This window comes from Lactuca saligna, chromosome 8 (assembly GCF_052625555.1).
Source record: "Lactuca saligna cultivar CGN05327 chromosome 8, ASM5262555v1, whole genome shotgun sequence".
Taxonomy (NCBI): Eukaryota; Viridiplantae; Streptophyta; class Magnoliopsida; order Asterales; family Asteraceae; genus Lactuca; species Lactuca saligna.
This window is the reverse complement of record NC_136424.1, coordinates 182,148,826-182,175,345: the sequence shown is the minus strand read 5'-3', so window position 1 is coordinate 182,175,345 and position 26,520 is coordinate 182,148,826. Positions and strand designations below refer to the sequence as shown.

At 32.5% G+C, this 26,520-nt stretch overlaps 3 protein-coding genes across 3 annotated transcripts; 2 read left to right on the top strand and 1 right to left on the bottom strand.

The window, feature by feature from the left end:
* The first annotated feature begins 6,335 nt into the window (after positions 1-6,335).
* Positions 6,336-10,420, top strand: LOC145012038 (B-box zinc finger protein 19-like). The gene is made up of 6 exons (XM_078970805.1): positions 6,336-6,718; positions 7,953-8,049; positions 8,773-8,888; positions 9,033-9,281; positions 9,443-9,534; positions 10,004-10,420. The coding sequence occupies exons 1-5, from the start codon at positions 6,626-6,628 to the stop codon at positions 9,527-9,529; spliced, it is 642 nt and encodes a 213-aa protein (XP_078826931.1). The 5' UTR covers positions 6,336-6,625; the 3' UTR covers positions 9,530-9,534; positions 10,004-10,420.
* A 2,985-nt stretch (positions 10,421-13,405) lies between these two features.
* On the top strand, positions 13,406-21,528 carry LOC145011928 (uncharacterized). Its single transcript, XM_078970672.1, has 10 exons — positions 13,406-14,837; positions 14,941-15,020; positions 15,432-15,613; positions 17,761-18,571; positions 18,706-18,830; positions 18,926-18,985; positions 19,123-19,173; positions 19,287-19,357; positions 19,459-19,613; positions 19,706-21,528. Exons 1-10 carry the CDS (start codon positions 13,507-13,509, stop codon positions 21,379-21,381), a joined length of 4,542 nt encoding a protein of 1,513 aa, XP_078826798.1. The 5' UTR covers positions 13,406-13,506; the 3' UTR covers positions 21,382-21,528.
* A 1,622-nt stretch (positions 21,529-23,150) lies between these two features.
* LOC145012944 (uncharacterized) lies at positions 23,151-26,302 on the bottom strand. Its single transcript, XM_078971739.1, has 7 exons — positions 25,932-26,302; positions 25,577-25,708; positions 25,357-25,416; positions 24,591-24,667; positions 24,458-24,514; positions 24,190-24,256; positions 23,151-23,427 (listed from the first exon to the last, which is right to left on the bottom strand). The coding sequence occupies exons 1-7, from the start codon at positions 26,133-26,135 to the stop codon at positions 23,308-23,310; spliced, it is 717 nt and encodes a 238-aa protein (XP_078827865.1). The 5' UTR covers positions 26,136-26,302; the 3' UTR covers positions 23,151-23,307.
* Between the last annotated feature and the right edge of the window lie 218 nt (positions 26,303-26,520).

Sequence of the window (26,520 nt, the reverse complement as noted above, 5' to 3'; positions counted from 1 at the left end):
AAACACACCAACATACACATAGCGGCATCAATGATGGATTGTGGTGACAGCTGTCACCGTGAGGTGGTGGCGGCAATTCTCTTGATTCCTAGTCGAGCATCCACACGCAAACACGATCTGAAACAAACTCCCATTCGTGAATCAACCCCACACAGCCCCGTCATGAACAGAAGTGAGGCGGTAGTCCTCACCGAACACAGAACGAAACCACAACCATCATTCTCGGCGATGAGCAACAGCCGGAGGCGATAGCAATGTAACGGCGGCAGTGTAGGTTGGGGAAGCAACAGAAGAGGCGTGAAGAGAGAGTGTGCGACCCACCCATGAATCGCAAAAGCACCCACAAACCACGTTTCCCGATCTTTTCATGCCTTCTTCGTCTTTGCCGGCAACAGAACATGGTGGCTGCTCCGATGATCCTTCAGTGGTGGCGAGGAGGTGATGGCTGGGCATATGGAGGAACGAGGTTTGCGGCAAGAGTCCCTCATGGAGGCTAGAAGAAATAACGTTAGGTTTAGGGTTCTTTGGCAATGTAACAATGGGGTAAGAGGTTACCGAGTATATCTTGTGTTCCTCTAAACTTTGATCCAAAAACCCAGCTTCAGCCCCTCCTCATACTTTTGTTTTCGAATTTAATCCAATATATACCATTTGAACCACGCTTCTATAATCCCTTTACAAATTAAGTTTGAGTTTTACAAAACAGCCCCTCCCTCTACAAATCCTTTTCAAATTTGGTCCGGAATTTACTTTTTAGCCCTTATTTTCAAAATTCCTTTCATATTAGGTCTAATACTTACCAAATATCCCTATATCTTCTAAAATCTTTACAAAATAAATCTTGAATTTATACTTTGACCCCCGAATAATCCAACTTATGGCATTTGGCTTCCCAAAACCAACACATTGCTATATAATTATTAATTTTAAGGCTACAATTCATTCGTTAATTTTGCCCATTTATTTATTAAATAAACGGGGTGTTACACTTACTATTTAAAATCAAAAGACTTTCTAAGTATCCATCATTAATTAATTTATTAATGTTAAAAAAAACTTTTTAAATATGGATACTTAATCAATTCATTGATGTTAATTATAATTATTATATTGTTTTATCTATATATAAAACTTAAAATTAAATATAAAATTAACAAAACAAAATGTTGAAAAACTATTTTCTAAAATAATATTTTTTTAAAAAAAGAAATTTGGTCTCTAATGATTTAAAAATAACTTTTTAAAATATAATATTAAATATCTCAACTAAATTGAAATTGAAAATCCACACAAAACTTGTTTACATTCCATTAAATTGATATGATCACAAAAAATTATATATCTGAAAATGGTTAAATTGCTAAAAATAAAAAAATCAATTTATTTTTATTTTCGTATGAAATTTACGGGTAATGTCTATTGAGACGACGTGGTTTTAATATGTATCTATTTTATCATATATTTAAAATATTTATAATGTGTTATAACAAATTAGTATAAAAAACTATAAACTCTAAATTAATAACAAGGATACAATTATTTATAATATCATATATGTATCAATAATTTAATTATATTATTGTAATCAACGTAATATATTTTTCAAAACTTTAATTACAATAGTTTTATTTCTGCACAACGCGGGGTTCGTCTAGTGTCATAAATAAGAGGAGGCCTTGAGAAGTCATTTGCTTATTAGACAAAGAAATTGTCAAAAACGTGAGAGCTCCCTTGGGAGAAACCCCAATAACTAATCATCCCCTCGATCTCTTTCTTTGTGTGGGTGTGGGTGTTTGTGTTTGTGACATGAACAACAAGCAATGGAGAGAAGAAATGTTTGATCGGCTGGAGCAGCTTTTGGTTTTTGCGTTGTGTGTATCAACCATTAAATGCTATATGCTTTGATAATTTGTCTCTGAGTTAGGGTATTATTCTAAACACTCTATCGTTGATTAACTATTGATTTATAATCTTATAATTAGATCCATGACTTTGGGTTTAATTAAAATTTTAAACTATTAATACTTCCATCGTTTATACATTTTGTTGTTATTGTTATGAACATCAATAACACCTTTATAGAGTTGTAACTCGTGTTTGAACAGTAAAATAGGATATAAAAGATTATCAACCTTGAAGAAGATAGCAATGGTTAATTAGTGATTAATGAATTAAGAAATGTTGCCCTATATGTGACAATTAAGCAAATACATATCATTGGAAGTTGATTAGAACAACTAATACAATTGACGTAAGTATATTTACCAAGAATGCATATTTATATTATGCATTATATTTTGAAATATTCCTTGATTTGAATTACAATGTGCATCTATTTGAAATACTACATGCTATATATGTGCATTCACAAAACTTATCGTACAAAGTTTTTGGAGAAAATGAACAATGTACTTTGTTTCAAAATAAGATGATGATCTGAACTTTTGCATATTGGGACTTGGTGTGATACTTAAATGTATCCAATTTAGAACTTTGAAAGATGTTTGTAATGACATTCTATAACACCCTCACATGTAGTACGAATTTGACACACCACGCGTGTGATTCAATGTGATGGGTCACTAGTATGTAGTCTCATATTTGATTTGAGTTGTCATTGAAAGTGTATCGTACGTTATGTGATATCTATATATCAAACGCAAGCCGTTATTTTCATCAGTGTAAGATTTGGACGTTAAAATTGACCTATTTATTGAGAGTAAATACATGTTCATTGTATTCTTGAAGTTGTTACTTTTTAAATTACTTATGTATGTGTATTTTTTTTTTAAAAGTCTTTTTTCCTAAGTGTTAATTTCTAATCTTTTAAAAATTATATATATTTTTTTGGGAAATCTTCAGAAAAAGTCCCAATATTTACGGAAAAGTTACACTTTAGTCCCAAGATTTTTTTTTAAACGAAAAAGTCATGAAAACCGGCAAAATTTTGCAATTTGACCATTTTAGCCGGTTGAAAGTGTTACCAAATTAATTTGGGACTATTTTGTATCTTAAACCAAAATATTAAGATTTTTCTATAAGCAAAAAATATTATGATTTTTCTGTAAACAAAAATATTATGATTTTTCTACAAACAAAACCCTTATTATTATTATTATTATTATTATTATTATTATTATTATTATTAAAAATATCAATAAGAATACTATTTTTTGAACTTGTTATTACTAATTGTTACTAATATACATAGATGCATTTAAATGAAAAAAATAATATTAATGAATGTTTGTTTTTATAATTTTACTTTGTATATGATCATTTCACATTTGTTATTATTGTTTTCAATTCAGAATATTAATACTTAACAATTTAAAAGAAGTTGCATATTTGTAAAATTGTTTATAAATAGTTTAAGGTAGAAGGATTTCTCACTTTGTATATAAAAATGTTTAAGGTAGAAGGATTACTTTCCAAATCCAACAGATCCACTACAAACATCTACATAGGTAGCTCATATCAAAATTAAAAAATTATTAAGTATAATATATTGTTTAATAAAAAGTAATAGAACATGTTTTTTGGATTAATACTTTTGAATTTTGATCAATACTTTTGAATTATTCCTATTATTTTTTATTAAACAAGATATTGTAATTAATACTTTTGAATTTTGATATTGGTTACATATGTAGATGTTTGTAGTGGATTTGTTGGATTTGGAAAGTAATTCTTCTACCTTAAACAATTTTATATACAAAGTGAGAAACCCTTCTACCTTAAACTATTTATAAATAATTTTACAAATATGCAACTTTTTTTTAAACTGTTAAGTATGAATATTCTGAATTGAAAACAATAACAATAAATACGAAATGACCATATACAAAGTAAAAATATACAAGTACACATTTACGATTTCAATGCTAAAAGCATCACCCATCGCCTCCACCTCTACCCTTAAACAATGTCATTAATATTATTTTTCTTTCATTTAAATGCATTTATATGTATTAATAACAATATTAATAATAAGAAGTTCAAAAAATAGTATTCTTATTTATAATAATAATAATAATAATAATAATAATAATAATAATAATAATAATAATAATAATAATAATAATAACAATAATAATAATAATAATAATAATAATAATGGTTTTGTTTGTAGAAAAGTCATAATATTTTTGTTTACAGAAAAGTCACAATATTTTGGGTTAGTTTACGAAATAATCCCAAATTAATTTGGTACCGGTTTCAACCAGTCAAAAAGGGTAAAATTGCAAAATTTTACCGGCTTTTAGGACTTTTTCGTTAAAAAAAACAATCTTGGAACTAAGTGTAACTTTTCTGTAAATATTTAGACTTTTCTGAAGATTTTCCTATTTTTTTTTTTAGAAAAACTGACTTTAGGTTTAGATTTAAAAGCTGACATATGTAATGTTTTAGATTTTCTTAAAACATTTTATTTCATATTCTAAGTTAAGATGTAGGGATAATGACTTAAAAGGGTAATATATTTTTCGATATGTACATATTTGGTCACTGAGTTTTTTGCATCCACATTTACCCCTTCAACTTGTTAAACTATACACATTTAGTCCTTATGACTGGTTACTCTAGATTAGTTGGGACAAATGACTTAATAGGGTAATATACTTCTTATTTTTACACATTTAGTCCTTAATATTTTTTTTGTTTCAAAGTTAGTCATTTTTTGTTTTTGTACTCATTCAGTACTTATGAATGATTTCTTTAGGTTTTTCTCACGACATCTTAATCGGGTAAATCATTGATGATGTGTTTGGGACTGTTGATGCTTATGGCCATCGCGATCTCGACTGTTTGGTTGTGTAGGTCTTGTGATTTAGCTTAGGTTTTATATTATGAACGTCGTGACTTCTTCATACGATATCAAATTTTAACGATCTTTATATCCACGTGTCCGTTTTTTTTACTCTACTACAACTTCCGTTAAGATTACTCCCGTAAAAATATAATATATTTTTACTTACGCTTTTATTAAAAAACATCCATTCATGCATTCATAAAAAACATATAGATATAAAGATCGTAAGCAAAAATATACTACTTTTTAACTGGAGTAATCTAAATGAAAGTTGTACTAGACTAAAATACGAATACATGAATATAAAGATCGTTAAAATTTGAGATCGTATGAAGAAGTTATAACATTTAGAAGACATGACTGAAGCAACCAAGTAGTCAAGATCGCAATGGACGTAAAATCAAAAGCCCCAAACACCTTATTAATGAATTTCTAACTTAAGATGTCGTGAGAAAAACCTAAAGAAATCATTCATAAGTACTGAATGAGTACAAAAACAAAAATGACTTATTTTGCAATAAAAAATTACTAAGGACTAAATGTGTACAAAAATATTAAGGACTAAATGTGTACAAAGTGAAAAATATATTACGCTATTAAATTATTTTTACAAACTAACCTGGAGTAGTTGGTCATAAGGACTAAATGTTTAGTTTAATGAATAAATATGAACGAAAAAAAACTCACTCACTTAGGTCATTATATAAGGTAGGGATGAGCGTGGGACGGAACCGGTACCGATCCATACCGTTCCCGACTTCCCGAAAACTGAATTTGGTCAAAAGTCAATCCTGAGTACCGAACCGAATTAACATCACCGATACCGGTACCGGTTTTCGGTACTAGTACCGGTACCAACAGTACCGATTCCCGAATTTCATGTATTTTGAGTACCAAGTACCGTCCCATATTTTTAAATTCGGTACGGTTCAATACCGGTTCCAGTACGGTACCGGTACGTGATCGAGATTTGGGACAAACTGCTCATCCCTAATCTAAGGAATGTCAACAGGGGAAAACGGGACGTAAAGTGGATCCCCCGCCCCCGTTCCCGAAATTTCCTCGTTCCCCTGTCCCCACCCCCACTCCCGAAATCTCCAGGCTTCATAAATCATAACCTTGCCCCTGCCTCCGATCCCCCTTATTACCCTATCCCGTCCCTGATTTATTTTGAGCAAAAAAAATTATTTTTTAGGTAATAAATGTTTATTTATAGGAAATTTTTACATGTTAAAAAAGTTATATCATCTTCAAAAACATCATACTAACAACTTAAAAATATGTTTTTTTTTTTTTTAAATTTGAAAGCTTAAAATCATATTATTATTTATTATATTTATATAATTAATATTAATATATGTAAATATATATATACAATTTACGAAGAAAAGCAACATTGGACTATACTCGTGAAATGTTAGTTGCGTTTTATTTTGGGATGGATAATTTTGACGATAAATATATATTTTGAATAAAATCTTAAATTAAGATAAACAATTAAAAAGGATTATGAAAGAAAAAAAAAAAAACTCGACTTTAAAGCTTCTTCGTATTTCCTCTCTCTCTCTCTCTCTCTCTCTCTCTTGCACAGAGTCTGGTTGTCAAGTTTTCATCTTTGCTTGTTCTTCTTCCCTTCTCTCGTTCATGGTCTCTCTGTTTGTGTTCTGCATCTCTTAAAACACATCAAATTTGATTTAAAACTTTGTATTCTAATCAAACATTCACTTGTTAATCGAAAGAATCATGGATTATCTGAAAAGGGAAATGAGTTAGTACCAGAAAGCAGACGAATTGCTTCGTAAAAGGTCTATAATTATGCGAACATTGTGTGATGTTTGCGAACGTGCTGCTGCGATCCTCTTTTGTGCTGCTGATGAAGCTGCTCTTTGTCGTGCTTGCGACGAAAAGGTTTAAGTTTCTTCTTTTTTCTCAAATCGTGTTTACGTTGAAATTAACTTTATTTTTGTAAATTATTGATTTGATTGGATTGTTCTTCGTGTTTATGTAAAGTGAATGAGAGATTATTATAGAAAATTCTTTTGGTGTAATTTCTGATGGATCTAATGTTTGATCCTGAATTTGGTAATAGGGTTTTGTTTACAAACTATTGTGTTTTAACATAGCTTATCACCTCATGTAACGTTATTTTCTTTTGTGAGAACGCTTAACAGTAGAAGGATCTTGGTGATTTTGGATTAAAAATTTGTAATGATATATTTTGGAATTGTCGGATGAAGTTCATTAGATAAAGAAACACCTCAATTCTATTGAACCAAAATCAATTTCATTTATCTCCAAAGCTTGATATAATTCTTGAAAGAATCAATTTCAAGTACATAGTAAGAAGTTTTACTCAATAGCTACAAGTGTTTAATAATTCATTTATGGATATTATCCAATTCAGTTGTTGTTTCTTTATAACTTAATGGACTTAATAGGGACATGAGTTAATCCGGTAAGTTCTGTATGAATATTTCTTTGTTTTTTTTTACTTAATATAGAATAAAACGATTAAAAAAAAAGGAAGCCATGAAAATGAGGCATTTCTGATTGAGTAATAACTCTTTACAGATTTTCCCTAATCTACTAAAATATATTTTAATCATATCATTTATACACCTAAGCATTCTTATGGTGCTTTTGGTTTTTGGATCTCGTTTTAAATTAGGTTAATTCATTTCTTTGGTTGGTTGGTTTGTTTAATATATCTTGAGTTGCCTGTGTTTGGGTTGTGTTTTTGAATGTTTTTCTTTATGGGAATGCAACAGCCACATCTTTATATTTCTGTCCCTTTATTTTATGGGCCCACCTATTTAAGCACATTTTTTGGCATCCAGATGTATGAATTAGGACCATGAATTTTTTTGGCTAGTGTTTATTTTCCTCATTTTATTTTGTGCATTTCTGGCTTTAATGACTTTTTGGTGTAACATAGATAATCATTCTTAATTACAAGGGAAAGTTCGAGTTTCTATGAAAAGAAAAAAAAAATCAACCCAATTATAGCACTGAGAACTGCTTTTATATTTGGATGACATTAGATAGATTTTTCCGTTTCTATAGAGAAAGATTTTCCTATGAAATGATGTCCTAAAAAATCCTTGTAATTGTGTATTGATTTATCTGCAAAAATGTTGGGCAGGTGCATATGTGTAATAAGCTTGCAAGTCGGCATGTAAGAGTAGGACTTGCTGATCCTAGTGATGTACCACGTTGTGACATATGTGAAAATGCACCAGGTATTCTCATTTCTCCTTATATATATATATATATATATATATATATATATATATATATATATATATATATATATATATATTTACACAGTCTAGGACATGACATGACAGAACAGGTTGTACTCTGTCTGACATGCACTGGACGCGGACTCGGACCGATGTCAGCAGGACAAAAACTACAAATTTTTACTCCTCTCAAAAAGACGAGACAGAGATCCGCTCTCTTTCTCTCTTCTATGAAAAAGACATAAATGCCCTCCTTATCCTCATCATCGAAAATAGCCCTGGAAAGCTTATCCAGTCCGATCCAATTCAGTTCAAGTCATGTCGCATGTAACATACGCAGCCTACGGCTGCGTTTGTTGCACGGGTCCTAGCTGGACTGAATTGGATTGGACTGGATAAGCTTTCCAGGGCTATTTTCGATGATGAGGATAAGGAGGGCATTTATGTCTTTTTCATAGAAGAGAGAAAGAGAGCGGATCTCTATCTCGTCTTTTTGAGAGGAATAAAAATTTGTAGTTTTTGTCCCGCTGACATCGGTCCGAGTCCGTGTGCTGTGCATGCCAAACACAGTACAATCTGTTTTGTTCTGTCATGTCATGTCCTGTCCTAGATTGTGTAAATGTAACGAACAAGGCCTACATAGCCATAATTAGTTTTTTTTTTTTGTTAATGAAGATAGTAAACATGATATGATTTTGGTGTTTGTGTGTGTGTGTGTAGCTTTCTTCTACTGTGGAATCGATGGAAGTTCTCTGTGCTTACAGTGTGACATGGTTGTTCATGTTGGTGGTAAACGAACACATGGAAGATATCTGCTACTAAGGCAACGAGTCGAGGTTTCTGGTTTTGTGCCACTTCCCTTTCCCTTTGATTCAAATCTAAAAACTAACCCTCTATTTCTTCTCATTAATATTTGACAAAATTAACTCATTCTTTCTGCATCAAACCATGATTACTTACTGTATGAGATTGTTGTGTAGTTTCCAGGTGATAGAAATGGAAATGGTCGTGAAGATGAGTTAGGGTCACAACCTGTGGATCCAAATAATCCACCCAAGCTTACAACAAGAGATAATCATAACCAACATCACAGGTTATCTGCAATCGGAATGCTGGAAAATAATAACAATAATAATAATAATACAGATAATGTTGGTAGGATGGAAAATAAGTTGATTGACCTTAACTCAAAGCCTCAACGTATGCATGGTCAGACTTCAAATAATCAGGTACTACTCAACTCTTAAACACACATTTTCTTTTATTCTAATAGCAACCTACTTACATTCTTTTACCTATAATAGAAATCTACTTTATTTGTTATCTATAATAACAAATTATGCTTTGTGATTTTCATAATTTGGATTATTTTGATTTTTATTTTTTCAAGGAACAAGGAATGGAGATTAGTGGTGGTAATAATGAATGTGCAAGTGTGGTTCCTGTTGGATCCTTTAAAAGAGAGCCTGAGAAATAACTGAGGTATAGACTTTTTTATTTTTTATTTTTTTATTTTTTACAACAATTTATTATAACTAATTATTTTACCTATAAGGGCTAAAAGCAAGAAAGAGAATTGTACTTTCATTTGTTTGTTTATTGTATTTGTAGAATCCTACTCTCATTTCTTTTTATTAATTCATTGTTCTTTCAATTTTTTTTTCTTATTAAGGTGTTGTACTTTGAGATATCTACCAATTATAGCATTACTTTTCATTTATTTTTTTTATTAGAACATTGTACTTTAAAAAAATCTACCCAATTATAGCATTATAGTTTCAACTTTTTTTATAGCATTTGCAAATGACTTTGTATTTGAGTAGATTTTTCAAAGTACAATGTTGTAATATGACAAAGGGAAAGTAGGATGCTCATGTTATGATAAATAAAGACATGAAAGTACATTGCTATTTCTTGCATTTTTTTGATGTTATTTTTTCTCCATGTGCAGCATTGAGATGGTCTTGGAGATTATCAAAGCAGTGTATGAGGGAGGGAGGGGATAAACCGTTTTAAAGGCATACTTTTACCATTTGATATCGGTGGTAATCCTCTCTCTTTCAAATGTGGCAAATGCTAATATTGATGATAAGAGTTCCTTACTATGAAGGAAAATCCAAGATTGTTGGTGGATCAAAAATTCCGAATTTGTAATTGTTTATAAATGTGTTTCGTTATCTTCGAATTAAATCTCATGCAATTTTAGATTTTGATGTATTTATTTGTTTTTTTTTTTTTTTAAGTTATAAACGTCTAATGATCGACAAGATTTAATTCGGTAGACTATGTATGAATGTTACGTTTCTTGGTTAACTGCATAAAGAACGACTTAATAGAAAAAATTAGTGGAATAAGGTTTTTATTCAAAGTCTTAGTTTTTATAAATTTGCTCTCGTTCATTTTTTTTTCTAAGTATGTTGTCATTTTCTAAAGCATTATTTGGGGTAACATAATTTTAAAAAAAAAAATCATTTTTTATTTCCTAATTAGGTGTATGAGTAAAAGTTGAATGTATAAATTGTTATCTTTGTTTTGGAAATGATTTCGAATAATAATTGAATGTTTATTTAAGAGTTGTTATAAATTGAAATTGTAAATGACTATAATAAGGAAATTTGAATGAAGTTATAAAGTTAAACTACATTGATGTAACACTCGAAACCAATAAATTCTTTATTTTGAAAAGTCATATAAAATAAGGTGTACATCTTGAGACGTGGATCGTTTAAGGCACGTTAGCAAGTAAGAATTAGAGTACTTTCAGGCTTTTGCCCTAAATCTAGCCAAAAGCCTATTCCGAAAGTACTATCAAACGAAGCTCAGTTCAAGGTTGTTATACCACACCATCTCGAGCCTCAGGTGAGTCTATCCATCTTCCTTTGCTTTGAAGCTAGAGCAAGTTCTGTTTCAATCCAAGGAAGGTTCGAAAGGTAATACCAGGAAACTAAGAAGAAATCCATACATTTTTCGGTGCCATGGAGCTAGACCAGTGAGCTATTAAGCTTTCTTTAAAGGATGGTTGTGTATCCAAGTTGTCATCGCTCGAAGTCACAATCATGTCCCCCCCCCCCCCCCCCCCCCCCCCCCCGCGGTATAGTGACCGGTTCCATGTTTTCCCCCAATTTCATCAGATCCATGCTCAAGTGCCTGTTCATCCATCTTCATGAAGAGGGGACAACCCGCTCTTTACTTTTCAGGGAGGCTGCTTGCCTATCCTAGACCCCTTTGTGAGTCATCTTGATTTGGAAGCTTAGTGAGACCTCATGATAGCTCTGGGAGCAGCATGTACCTATAAAATGATATGTTATACATCACCAATACAAAACTATCCACTAAAAAATAGGTGTTATATTATATTGCATCGCTACAAAATCATATATTCTAAACAAAGCTTAGTGAGTAGCTAACATAAGATTTCATGTATAATGCATCATTAAAATTATCATAATATAATCCCAAGATAGCATCAACATAATCATTTTAAAACAAGTTGTATCTTGAATAAGTCCCTTCCCAAACACATGCGATGTACTATATTTCATTCTGATAACTGCAAATAATTATCATGAAGACTTACCATATTTGGGAAGCCCTTCTATTCAACTATCATGAAAGCTAACAATAATTAGGGTAGCCATACCAATTGATTATCATGAAAGCTTACCACGATTAGAACAATCCCATTATTTTATAAGGCTTACCATATTTAGGAAGCCCTACGATTAAACTATCATGAACGCTAACCACAAGTAAGGTATCCATATCGGTTGATTATCATGAAAGTTAACCAAGATTAGAACAATCCCATTATTTTATAAGGCTTACCATATCTGGGAAGCCCTACTATTCAATCATCATGAAAGCTAACCATGAGGTAGTCATATCGATTGATTATCATGAAAGCTTACCTAGATTAGAATTGTTCCATTTATTTTATAAGGCTTACTATATTTGGGAAACCCTAATATTCAACTATCATGAACACTAATCACCATTAGGGTATCCATATATGTTGATATCATGAAAGCTAACCATAATTAGAACAGTCCCATTATTTTATTATCACAAAAGATTACCGCAATTAAAGTAGTCATGTTATTTGATTATCATGATTCCATAATTAGGATATCGACGCCATTTGATAAGGCTTACCATATTTGGGAAACCCTACTATTCAACTATCATGAACACTAATCACGATTAGGGTATCCATATATGTTGATTATCATGAAAGCTAACCACGATTAAAACACCGTCCCATTATTTTATTATCACAAAAGATTACCACAATTAAAGTAGTCATGTTATTTGATTATCATGATTCCATAATTAGGATATCGACGCCATTTGATTATCATGAAAGCTTAATCAAATAACTTACATAGTTAATTGCATGAATACTATTTTCAATTCTTTCCTTTGTTATATGTGATTGAAAGCTTAATCAAATAACATGAACACTTTGTCCAACACCGAATACAACACACATACAAAGCACTATCTTTCATAATTGGTTCCTTTTTTCATAAGCAACACTAATGATAACAAAAGGTTTTCATTTAAAATTTAAAAGCATATATGTAAATGCATGTGTATGATCTTATATTATCTCGCAATAGGTTACATATTTCATAATCAAATACCTTTAACCATTCTAAATTAAGATACCAATCTAAGTAGTTTATTGTAATCTATCATAAACTTACCCTTCATTATGAACATTTCATATACACCGGGCTATACATGTTTGGAACATGTATATATGCATTTCAAGAAGGTTCAAACATAACAAGTTACTCACCTTGAGATGTGGTAGTAAAGTTTAGTCCAATCGTTGATGTTTCTTGCTTAGATGTTATAAGATCACTAAGTGTCTATTAACGAAATTAGTCTATAGAAATTAAAAATGTCCAACAATTCTGTCTTGGCATCGATCTTCATAGAGTGTTTTGCAAATCATGTGTTCATTTCTTAGCATAACATAAAGAACATTCTATTATATTTTAAGACCTTTTTTTTAAGATATATCAGTTTTCTCTATAGTTAGTCGAGTTGATTAATATTGCGATCTTATAAACATATTATTATCCGATACATATGAAACGAAAACATTCACTTGATTGTTTTGCTGTGTATGTGACTTCTGTCTTTATATATTAAAGAAAATTTTATAAAAATTATTATACTTGTATTCAAAATTTTATAACTATTTTACACCTAAAATATCATACCAAACATAAGCACAAAGTATTAAAGATATAATTTTTGATTTTTGATGTAAATCATGATTGAAAAAAAAATTAAAAAAAAACATTTGATTTTATATAATTTCTAATGCAGGGATTTGAGATGGCGTCCAAAATCACGATCCTCCCACTCCTCACATAACATTCCATGATTATATCTGTATAAAGAAAAATAAACTTAGGGTTAGGGTTTTACGGGATTTTAGCTATGGAGGTTGAAGAAGAAACCACCTCAAATCACCTTCAAGAATCTATAGCAGCAGAAACAACAACAACCGTAATCAATGAAATCTTGTTAGAAAACACTACTAGTATTGATAAACAATCTGAAAAACAGCTATCGAATTTGGCACCCAAATCAAACAGTCATGAAGAAGAGGACTCCTCTGTTTCTGTTCCTAAATCTGAGGTCTCAAAGGCGTTCGATTCGGCAGCGGCGGGGGAAAAAGTAGAGGAGCCTATTGTTCACTGCAGGAACTCGGAGTCGGTTGCGGCATTGAGCGGTGTTGATGATAATTCGGTTGTTGTTGAGCCGATGAGGGTGGTGCAAGACTCCAAGGACGAGGATGATGGTGCCGTCAAAGAAATTGACGTGGCAGCGGTGGAGTGTGGTGGCAGTGAGTTGACATATTCGGTTAAAGATGACGGAGGTGAGGGAGGGGAGGCTGTGATTGAGCGGATTGGTGATCCGGAGTTGGTAGAGGAAATGGTGGGAAATGACGGTGAGGATACCAATGTCGGTGAACTTGTGGAATCCGAGAAGGATGAGGATGAAGGTGACGAGATTATGGTAGGAGCGGAAGGCAAACCTGAAGATGAGAAGGAGACGGTGAAAGAGGAGGAAGACGCTGAGGTGTTGAAAGTCGGTGATGATGGAGGCGTTCTCTCGTCGCCTGTTGTTCTTGTTCATAACGATGGAGGAGATGCAATGACAGATCAATCTAAAAACGATGGTGGTCTCAATGTCCGATCGGAAGATGTTGAGAATGTTCAGGGAATGGTCGGTTCTGATGTTAGAAACGATGGTCATGTAGATGCGCAGGTTGAAAACATTGATAATCTCCAAGAAGATGAAGCAGTGGCAGAAGAACCAGTTGTTCCAGAAATTGTTAAGGAAGAAGATAATGTTTCCGATGAAGATGTTAGAGAAGACCTGCAGGAGGAAGCATCAGTGGCAAATGAGGAGGCAGTTGATGGTGTTGGGGAAAACGAGGAGGAAGAACCCATGGAGGAAGACGAAGAGAAATCCTTAGATACCGACATAGAGACTGAGAAATCTTTAGACATTGAAATGGAGTCTGTGAAATCCTTAGATACAGAAATGGAGACTGAAGAAGAAACAAACTTAGAAGATGAAGAGAAAGCCCAAGAAGCAGATATTGAGACAGAACCTGAATTGCCAGAGTCATCTAAGAAAGACAGTGGAGGAAAACGGAAAAGAGGAGGAAAGTTCTCAAAAACCACCACAAGGAAAACAATGGAGGAGGATGTTTGCTTCATTTGCTTTGATGGTGGAAATCTTGTGCTGTGTGACAGGCGGTGAGTGTGGTAATTGATGATTCATTTGGGTTTACAGGGTTTGCCTTAATTGTATTGAGCTGTTAAGTGTTAATTGTATGTTGTTCGTTTTTTTTTTCTTCAGGAATTGCCCTAAAGCTTATCATCCTTCTTGTGTTAATCGGGATGAGGCCTTCTTCCAATCTAAGGGTAGCTGGAATTGTGGTGAGTGGATTCTCTATTTTCTTATGCATTTAGCATACATTTGTGTTCATGCTATATATCATCAACATAAATGAGAGACTTGTGAATCCTTTTAGTAGAAGTACAAGACCTCAAGTAAGAAGAAAAGTTTAGTAATATAAGTTTTGTATGCTATTGCTTTACTACCTTGTTTATACTTTTGAGATTAGCCTATAACCTTTTCAGTAATGGCTATTTTTTTGTTCAATTATTATTAAAAAGGGTATTCCATAACTAAGGTAAATGGCCAATGTTGGATAATAAAGAAGTCAAATAGATTGGTGGATTATGTCTCTAGAAGACAATGTAAAAGATCTTTACTTTGGATTTGATGTTGGTATCTAAAATAATTTAACCATCTTTTAATTCTCTTTTTATCTCTTCTGAATCCAGGCTGGCATCTGTGTAGTATCTGTGAGAAAAAGGCTGAGTACATGTGCTATACTTGCACATATTCAGTGTGCAAATCATGCATTAAAACCTCTGATATGTTATGTGTTAGAGAGAAAGAGAAGAAAGGCTTATGTGAAGCTTGCATGAGAACTGTGATGTTAATTGAAAATCCAGAAAATCAGGTATTCTCAGTTTTAACTATTTCTCTTCTTTTTTGGGTATTTGTTATAAAATTGAAATCATCAAGGACAAGGATACTTGTAAGCCTTTAGTTTTCTGATATGTTTTCTAACATATCCTTAGGGATAATTTTGATGTTCACTGGATTAAATCAATAAAAAGATACATGATTTACTTTTATTGAGATCACATGATGATGCCCTTTTGGTTTGCTATTTGAAATACATAAAAAGATACAAGCTTTCTTGGATAATGACCAAACTACCCCTTGGTTTTCTTACATATCCTTGGGGATAATTTTGAACTTCACTGGATTAAATCAATAAAAAGATACAAGATTTCCTTTTATTGAGATCACATGATGATGCCCTTTTGGTTTGTTATTTGAAATACATAAAAAGATACAAGCTTTCTTGGATAATGACCAAACTACCCCTTGGTTTTCTTACATATCCTTAGGGATAATTTTGATGTTCACTGGATTAAATCAATAAAAAGATACATGATTTACTTTTATTGAGATCACATGATGATGCCCTTTTGGTTTGCTATTTGAAATACATAAAAAGATACAAGCTTTCTTGGATAATGACCAAACTACCCCTTGGTTTTCTTACATATCCTTGGGGATAATTTTGAACTTCACTGGATTAAATCAATAAAAAGATACAAGATTTCCTTTTATTGAGATCACATGATGATGCCCTTTTGGTTTGTTATTTGAAATACATAAAAAGATACAAGCTTTCTTGGATAATGACCAAACTACCCCTTGGTTTTCTTACATATCCTTAGGGATAATTTTGATGTTCACTGGATTAAATCAATAAAAAGATACATGATTTACTTTTATTGAGATCACATGATGATGCCCTTTTGGTTTGCTATTTGAAATACATAAAAAGATACAAGCTTTCTTGGATAATGACCAAACTACCCCTTGGTTTTCTTACATATCCTTGGGGATAATTTTGAACTTCACTGGATTAAATCAATAAAAAGATACAAGATTTCCTTTTATTGAGATCACATGATGATGCCCTTTTGGTTTGTTATTTGAAATACATAAAAAGATACAAGCTTTCTTGGATAATGACCAAACTACCCCTTGGTTTTCTTACATATCCTTAGGGATAATTTTGATGTTCACTGGATTAAATCAATAAAAAGATACATGATTTACTTTTATTGAGATCACATGATGATGCCCTTTTGGTTTGCTATTTGAAATACATAAAAAGATACAAGCTTTCTTGGATAATGACCAAACTACCCCTTGGTTTTCTTACATATCCTTGGGGATAATTTTGAACTTCACTGGATTAAATCAATAAAAAGATACAAGATTTCCTTTTATTGAGATCACATGATGATGCCCTTTTGGTTTGTTATTTGAAATACATAAAAAGATACAAGCTTTCTTGGATAATGACCAAACTACCCCTTGGTTTTCTTACATATCCTTAGGGATAATTTTGATGTTCACTGGATTAAATCAATAAAAAGATACATGATTTACTTTTATTGAGATCACATGATGATGCCCTTTTGGTTTGCTATTTGAAATACATAAAAAGATACAAGCTTTCTTGGATAATGACCAAACTACCCCTTGGTTTTCTTACATATCCTTGGGGATAATTTTGAACTTCACTGGATTAAATCAATAAAAAGATACAAGATTTCCTTTTATTGAGATCACATGATGATGCCCTTTTGGTTTGCTATTTGAAATACATAAAAAGATACAAGCTTTCTTGGATAATGACCAAACTACCCCTTGGTTTTCTTACATATCCTTGGGGATAATTTTGAGCTTCACTGGATTAAATCAATAAAAAGATACAAGATTTCTTTTTATTGAGATCACATGATGATGCCCTTTTGGTTTGCTATTTGAAATACATAAAAAGATACAAGCTTTCTTGGATAATGACCAAACTACCCCTTGGTTTTCTTACATATCCTTGGGGATAATTTTGAACTTCACTGGATTAAATTAATAAAAAGATACAAGATTTCTTTTTATTGAGATCACATGATGATGCCCTTTTGGTTTGCTATTTGAAATACATAAAAAGATACAAGCTTTCTTGGATAATGACCAAACTACCCCTTGGTTTTTCTGATTTCTCTCCATATTTTGTAGGAAAATGCAAACTTTGATGATGAGAGTAGCTGGGAGTATCTTTTCAAGGATTATTGGACTGAAACAAAAGCCAAACATGACTTATCTTTATCCGAACTCATCCAAGCTAAAAAACAAGAATCTTCAATCACACAATCTGATGTTAAAGACGAGGGTAATTCAGACAATCCACCCGTGAACCCAAGTGCAAGAAAGACAAGAAGACAAACAAAGAAGCAAAAATCCGATGCTATTTCTGACGATTCTACCCCTGAATGGGTATCAAAAGAACTTCTTGAATTCATAACCCACATGAAAAACGGTGATAGTTCTGTTATATCTCAATATGAAGTTCAAGATCTTTTACTCGAATACATAAAAAGAAACAAACTTCGTGACCCAAATAAAAAAAGTCAAATCATTTGTGACACAAGACTCGAAACCCTTTTTGGGAAATCACGTGTGGCACATATTGAAATGTTGAAGCTTCTAGAATCTCACTTCTTGACAAAAGAAGATTCTCAGGTAGATGATTTTCAGGGGAGTGTTGTTGATGATGATGAAACTAATGAAACCCTAGGAAAAGATCAGAAAGATAAGAAAAGGAAAGGGAGGAAGAAAGGGGATAAAAGAGAACCACAAACCAATCGTGAGGCTTATGCCACAATTGACATTCATAATATAAATTTGATCTATTTAAGGAGGAAATTGGTGGAAGATTTGCTTGATGATATGGAAATGTTTCATCACAAAATTGTTGGAACTTTTGTTAGAATAAGAGTGTCTGGAGCTAATAAGAATCAGGATATATATAGATTGGTGCAAGTCACAGGTATTTTTTTTTTTTTTTTTAATTTCATTTGATTTGTTTATAACTGCATATTACTTTCATTTCTTTCTATTAGTAGTTTATACACAATTAATGAAGATTGTGGATATAAGATTCTCCAATGATTTTGTGTATAGGTACTAGTGAAGCAGCAGAATATACACTTGGGAAAAGGACAACATGTGCTATGCTTGAAATCTTGAATCTTAACAAAACCGAAATAATACCCATCGATACTATTTCAAATCAGGAGTTCACAGAGGTAATTCATTTAAATATCTCTCTTTTGTTTTCTGCTTTTTTTGGCTTCTCATATGAATTTTGAAGATATTTTAAATAATTGTGTGGTTTTGGTAGGATGAATGCAAGCGTCTGAGGCAGAGTATAAAGTTAGGGCTTATAAATAGACTCACTGTGGTATGTTATGTTCTTTTATTCTATACCATTATAATTTTTAATGTGTCTATTATTATTATTATTATTATTATTATTATTATTATTATTATTATCCTGAATTGTTATTATTAAAACTAATTATTTTTATTGCTTTGTAGGGAGACATTTTGGATAAAGCCATGGAACTTCAGGTGGCAAGAGTTAACGATGTAAGTTGTTTATCTTATGATACATTCTTAAAAAGGAACAAAAAAAAAAAAAGTTTGTATGATATAATATAAGAAATTCATATTAAAATTCATGTATTAAATTAATTGTGCAGTGGCTTGAAACAGAGGTTGTGCGGCTTAATCATCTCCGTGATCGAGCAAGTGATTTAGGGCGATTCAAAGAATATCCTTTTTTTTTTTTTTTCATTTTTTAATTCCATGCAAGTCTACCATGAATATTTGACGCATGTCTTATATAAGAGTTATTCCTTGACTTGCATTTACGCTAAAAGAATGTGTAGAGAAATTAAACCTTTTAAAGGGACCCGAAGAACGTGCCCGAAGGCTAGAAGAGTTTCCCTTAGTACATGATGATCCTACTATGGATCCTGAATATGAATCTGAAGAAGACACTAAATCTGATGATAATAAGAGACAAGGTATTTTCAAAGAATTAAGATATTACACATTACTGTTTTTTTGCATTGACCACCTTTTTCTAACAATTGTTTCTTGTTTCTGTTCCTCACAGAATTATACAAAAGATCGGATAGTTTCGGGTTCAACAAAAGATTAAGGGATCAATTTTCTCCAAGAGGAGACTACAATTACAGTTACAATTCCAATTCCAAAGAATCTTGGAGTGGGACCCCACGGAATTCCAGGAAAAATTACGAATTTACCCGAAACCACTCGAACAAAAACATGTCAAGTTTCGAGAATATCGAAAATTCACGAGATCATGAACAACGGGCCCCATTTGTCCAACAACCAATCAAATCCGAGAAGCCAAAATTGGTTGTTAATATAGAGACTTCCGTGTCGACCCGGAAAGTAAACGAATCGGACAAAATGTGGCATTACAAAGACCCGTCGGGTAAAATCCAAGGCCCGTTTTCGTTGGTGAAGTTGCGGAATTGGAGCAAAAACGGGTATTTTCCTGACCATTTAAAAATATGGAAGAAAAACCTGAAAGAAGAGGATGGAATACTTTTGAGGGATGCATTAGAAGGTAACTTTCAAAATAACCCAAACCCAACACCCGAAAATAGACCCGGACCCGATTTTGCTAACACACCAGTTAAAAGCTCCGCGGGTCAATTACCAACACCAACACCAAATACCGGTTCTACTTCTTTGGGCCCGCCTTTGGTTCCATGTGGGAATAACGACATGAATGCTGCGGGAACATCGGTGGCTCCGGTTCCGGTTGCACCGGAGAACATTGTGGCGGCATCTGGCGGCAGTGTGGCGTTGCAGCCACAAATGGTTCAGGCGGCGATTGGTCAAAGTCAAAGTCAAAGTCAAAGTCAAAGTCAAATTCAAAATCCTCAGGGTTGGAATGGTGGTGGTTCGCAAGTGATTCCGATGGCGGGGATGGGGATGCAACCGATGGTGTATAACCAATGGAGCGGTGGTCCGGCCATGGTTCAGGACCCCGCCGGAAACTTTTTGCCACAACCTATGGCGGCGGTGGCGGCTCCACCGCAACAGTTTCCGTTTCCGGTCAATCAGAATATGCAGCAACCGAATGTAAATTGGGGGACAATGGGGATGAATCCGAACATGGTGTGGGCTGGGCCGAACCCTGGAATGACTTGGGGGCCCATGGTTCAGGGCCCGCAAGTAACCGGGACCATGGACCCAAATTGGGTCCAGGTCCCGGGTTGGGTTCCTCAGCCTCCGGTTCCAGGGGTTGGAGTTGCTGCCCCGAATCAAACCTGGGTTGCCCCTCCAAATGGGAACCCTGGTTGGGTTGGACCGGTCCAAGGCGGTTGGAACCAGGGTAATGTTAATGTCAACACCGGGTGGAATCAGGGTGGTGCACCAGGGACCAACATGGGTTGGGTTCAAGGTGCAATTCCAACACCAACTCCTACACCTACACCGGCACCAGCACCAGCACCAACTCCAATTCCGACTCCAATGCCGCCTGGAAATAGCAACCAAAACTGGGGACCTCGGAATCAGGGGAATTGGGGTGGAAATGAACGAGGTGGTTTCTCGGGACAAAGGCGGAATCGGGGTTCGGGTTTCCATGGTGGTAATAATCGAAGGAATTACAATAATAATAATAACAATAATAATAATAATAATAATAATAAGCAAGAATCGTTTCACAAAGACGGGAGGTTGTCGACGTCGTTCCATGGAGGATCATCGGGTGATTCTGCTCCCGCTCCTGCCCCTGCTCCTTCTGACCAGTGACACAACACTGCCCGGACTGCCCGATTGGAATTTTGTTTTGACTTTTTGTACAGCAAGTTTTGGGTTAGATTTTTTAAGTTTTTTTTTTCTTTCTGGATTCTTGTTGACGCTTTTAAGGGTTTTAGCGAATGTGTTATTTGGTGGCAACATTTATTGCAGTTTACTTCTGAGACAGGTAGCTATTATGTTTATGGAGAGGATTCAAATCAGAATTCATCAGTTCCATTACATAACGGAAACAATGAAGAATTCCATCTGGCACTTAAAAAAGAAATAAACCTCTTCCAGATAACCCTTTGTTGTTCTTTATAATAATAATTTATTTTTTCAGAGTTTATGTATAGGTCCCCAATCCAATAGAACTTGTATATTTATAATCGGTAAGATAAAAGAGTAAAATACAAATAAATTGATGAAAAGGCAATTGTTTTCCTCCCATGAAATGTTGTTTGACAGGAAAAACTCTCAAATAACCTTCTACCTCTTTTATTTTGCTACCAAATACCAGTAAACAAACCAAATGAACAAATAAACAAATGATTTTTTTTTTTTTTCGTTAAACAAATAAATTTACATAAATATCCAAATCAATGAACATAAACATATATAAATATAAACAAACATAAATTAACATAAACATCCAAATAAAGATTGATCTTTCAACACTTCACGAATGGTTAGTTAAATGTTTGGTTTAATTTTGTTAAATGCCAGTTTATCACTTGAGAGGATTTGTGGACTGAGTTTGCTTTTGTAGATATCTATCAAAACAGAGTTTGTTTAGTTACTTTAAATAATCATTAATAAATAATTACTCAATTAAAATATTTAATTAAGACTAAGACCTATATTTCATTTCCAGTTGTGCAAAAACATGCGAGTCACATTAACAAGTTATTTAGATAGATTTTTTTTTGGCCAATTTCAATCTCTATGAAATTTTTAGATTTATCGGGAATCATTGACTTACCGTTAATGACATGTTTAATTTAGTCTGTGGATCACAAGCTTGGATGGTAAATCAACCATGTAAAAATCACATGAAACTCTCATATCATTTTGATTATGAAACTCACCTTACTTCTCTTTTTACTCTTTTTACATGATTTAATAAAGTAATATAAATGGAAGATGAGAATCTCATACCCATGGTACATGGCCTTTATATTATATATAATTTATCCATGCATATTTTTTAATAAGATTATTAGTTGTCATTTAATTTGTTATGGTGACATATTTTAAAAAAAAAACATTAAAGACAATGCAAACACATTAAAATTATTAATTGTCATACCAAACATTATACAAACAACTTTTCAGTTCAATCCAGTCCATCTCTATCCAATGCTATCCATTTCTGTCCCAAGTTCTATTCCAATGCCAAAGGGTACCTTAATATGTGAGATAATTGCTAACAATTCAAATTAAGACTTATTCACACTTAAACCATTTAAGTCTACTAGTTTTTAATTAATACTTTCTTGGATTATTCCATATCTGAATTCATATAGCCCAAACATAAGGTTGAATTACAGATTTCGGAAAGTGGTACTTCTATTGATATTTGAATCCATATATCTAACAATTATTTGATATTTGAATAATCAAAATCGTATCATCAAATATAATAAAATGTGGTACATATATCAATATTTGAATATGTTTTTTTTTGTGAAGATAACAAGAGTAAATGTAACTTAACACAACCAAACACTAATACAAAACTTACTAAAAATATTAAGACTATATTTGTACAAAAGAACATCAATACAAAATAATAAACTTTTTGATTCCATATACCATATATGTTTCACAAATCAAGTAACCTAATCTACAAACTAATTTGTAAGTTTAGATTTAGATTTTTTCAATCCAAAAATGGAAATGAATGAATAAATAGAGTTAAGAATTGCAATTTTGGTTTTACATGAGTATACGAATGACTGCAAGACCAACAGCCGATATGGAAATTAGGGTTCCTATGCAATACTTTATAACATCATACTTCGCTGCTTCTAATTCCGCTCTTAATCCATGAATTTCCTACATACAAATTTACAAAATTACATCAACCACACTTCTCCACAACAAGGGTAAAATCGTCATTTTGTTCACACAGCATTTTATCCATTGAAAACGTGGGTTTCTTTCTTTTTGTCAACGATAAAGTGTTTTATAAAATAAAGGAGTAAATTACACAAATGGTCCCTATGGTTTAGGGTAATTTACGCGTTTGGTCCCTAACTTATTTTTTTAACTCAGAAGGTCCCTACTGTTTGTTTTTGTTACGCGGTTGGTCCCTATCTTACCTAAAAAGACTATTATGCCCTTGATTTTTTTAATTTATCTAAATAAACACACCCTTAATCTCACCCCTTCACCTTACCTCACCTACCATATCATTTTTTCCTCTTTAAATAATAGTCTTTTTAGATAAGATAAGGACCAAACGCGTAACAAAAATAAACAGTAGGGACCAAAAGCGTAACAAAAACAAACCATAGGGACCTTCCGAGTTAAAAAAATAAGTTAAGGACCAAGCATGCAAATTACCCCAAACCATAGGGACCATTCGTGTAATTTACTCAAAATAAAGATCTTTTTTGCAATGAATGACGGTAAATGACCATTTTGCCCTTCGTGTGGAACTAATGTTTTAACTACAAATGACCATTTTATCCTTAGTCTGTAACTAATGCTACCTACAAATGACCATTTTACCCTTAGTCTGGAACAAATGTTAACTACAAATGACCATTTTGACCCTTGTTACTTGATAAAAATAAAATGGAAACAAGGTCTTACTCGGTCAAGCTTGTTGGTGAGGCTGGTGGTTTCAGCATTCTGATTGGCCAGCTCATCACGAATACGCCTGAAACAATATAAAAATATTTATATTAAATATGTAATTACAATAATCAGAAAAAACTAATATATTAATTGCAGACAAAAAAAAAAAAAAACTATATTATGTTATTTTTAATGCTAGAAAAACACAACCTATTAATAATGGGAGGGTTTTTACTTTTTATAAAAGCATAATTGATAAAAATAATTTTTTTTTTTTACTTACCCTCTTTCAAGATTCAAATCCAAACGTTGACCTGCAGTGACCTTGTCAATCTCATACCTGTATATTTATTATTATTTTGTTCAATTAAAGGGCAATATATAAACCAATTAAAATGAAAAATTACGGAAATAACCTCAGTTCACTTCGCATTTTGTCTATGTCAGTTCTTAGCTTTTCAGTCTCACGTTGCAACATAGAAAAGTGATGCTCCTGCAACAATTCGATAAAAAGTAAAAATAATGTTAATATATTTCAAACTAACAATATTTTTGGAATCTAAAAATATTTAACTAACTTAAAAACATCATTTTATTGATTTAGCTACTGAACTATTATTTTGTTATTGATTGTTATAATAAGAATTCACTGACTAAATCTGTATAAAACAGTAGTGCAGTTGCTAAATAGATAAAATGGTGAATGTATGTTTTTCTTTCCTGTATATTTCCTAGAAAAAATTGTAATAAAAAAAAAAGTATACTGGATTAATCACTGCAGAAAATAGTTAACTTTTCTATATTTTGCCTAAAAAAAGAAATTGTATATAAGTTTATACACAAAGAAGGACTAATTACCTAAAATTGAATATGGACTTACTCATAAATGGTTCCTTAATCAACTAAATGACAAAATAACATCAAAATGTGGATCAACCTTTGTATTCAACTACTATAACAAATTTTTTCTCTTTTATTTACTTAATGGAGACATGGGTGTTCCTTTTTTTTTGACTTAATGCTTAAAGAAGGACTTAATAAAGATAGTCATGGAAATGAGACTTTCCCTTTGAAGTCCTAACTTGTCACAAATTCACCCTCATGTTTCTCACATATTTAATAATTAATAAACATATTATTATTTATTAGTACCTGTGAACTTGGTGACTTTTAAGAAAGTACCTGTGAACTCTGTACTTCAGATTTAAACTTCCCAAGATGTGCTTCCTGAAGCATCACTGTCTACATAATAAAAAAAAAAAAAAAAGAATCCAAAATAAATACTTTTGAGAATAGGCTAAATGCAAGAAATACTGAAATAGCAACTTAATTTCACTTTTATTGTTTATTGCATTTATCCCTTGGAAGAAGATAAGATGTTGCAAAAGATGAGATTTCTTACTTTCTGCATATCAGCTTTTGATACAAACGTATCAGCAACATTTTCCAAACTGTCGTTAAGAACCTCAGTGATAGCAGATGTTATAGCTTCAGCCTGTTTTGAAGGTACTCCTTGAGCTTCTAACCTCCTAACCTAAAAACACAATACAAGCCCAAAATCAATTTATACATGAATCTGATTGTGGATAAGTGTTCCACACTATTCACAGTGGTTTATCTACCAACACCGCACATTCAAAGAGAAATCCTAAACATCTTTTGTGTTCGAATCTATATTTGATCTTAGTATTACAACCAATAACGAAAACTAATCATATAGAAGTGAAAATTGAACTTAATCAAGGTTGGCAACATACCAGAGCTAATGTATCAACGAGAAAGACACGCCTGCCGTTAGGGTTTACGAGCTGGGAGAGATGTCTCCTGTTAGTGTAATCACATCGACTCTGTTTTGGCACCAGAAAAGGTGTAGCAAAACCGTATACGTTGTTCTTCACTGATTTTGCTTGGAACCCTGAATTGATACCTAATTGAACCAAGCGCTTCGAAACAGCAGCCATTGTCTATCGTTTGATCGATCTTTTATGCTCAGGCGGAGTGATTTTTAGGTTACACACACTAATGGACGTATAATCTTCTCTTGGATCGGAGGCATTCGATCGAATATGAACTTGTAAAGCGCTCAAAAGTTGTTTGAGAATAAAAAAAGAAGTATTCGAAACTATTTTATTCTTAAAAATGGAACTTCAGAAATGGAGTTTCATGAGTGTATGGCGAAACTTGTTATCCACGAAAGTGGATTGGAAATTTGGAATTATGTATGCCTAAATTTTAATCATTTATTTGTCAAAGTATTTATTTAGAAAAATATTTATATATATATTTTTTAAATCCTTATATTTTCAGATAATTTTCACAATTAACCTAGGGATGTAAACCAGTCAA

Bases quoted from the DNA above. Each gene is read 5' to 3' on its own strand.
- LOC145012038 (XM_078970805.1), top strand. From the start codon at position 6,626: ATGCGAACATTGTGTGATGTTTGCGAACGTGCTGCTGCGATCCTCTTT. The intron at 8,889-9,032 runs GTTTCTGGTTTT...ATTGTTGTGTAG, and splicing joins TACTAAGGCAACGAGTCGAG to TTTCCAGGTGATAGAAATGG. The intron at 9,282-9,442 runs GTACTACTCAAC...TATTTTTTCAAG, and splicing joins GTCAGACTTCAAATAATCAG to GAACAAGGAATGGAGATTAG.
- LOC145011928 (XM_078970672.1), top strand. From the start codon at position 13,507: ATGGAGGTTGAAGAAGAAACCACCTCAAATCACCTTCAAGAATCTATA. The intron at 19,174-19,286 runs GTAAGTTGTTTA...TTAATTGTGCAG, and splicing joins AGGTGGCAAGAGTTAACGAT to TGGCTTGAAACAGAGGTTGT. The intron at 19,358-19,458 runs ATATCCTTTTTT...ACTTGCATTTAC, and splicing joins GATTTAGGGCGATTCAAAGA to GCTAAAAGAATGTGTAGAGA.
- LOC145012944 (XM_078971739.1), bottom strand. From the start codon at position 26,135: ATGGCTGCTGTTTCGAAGCGCTTGGTTCAATTAGGTATCAATTCAGGG. The intron at 25,417-25,576 runs GTAAGAAATCTC...TTTATTATGTAG, and splicing joins CAAAAGCTGATATGCAGAAA to ACAGTGATGCTTCAGGAAGC. The intron at 24,668-25,356 runs GTACTTTCTTAA...GAATTGTTGCAG, and splicing joins CTGAAGTACAGAGTTCACAG to GAGCATCACTTTTCTATGTT.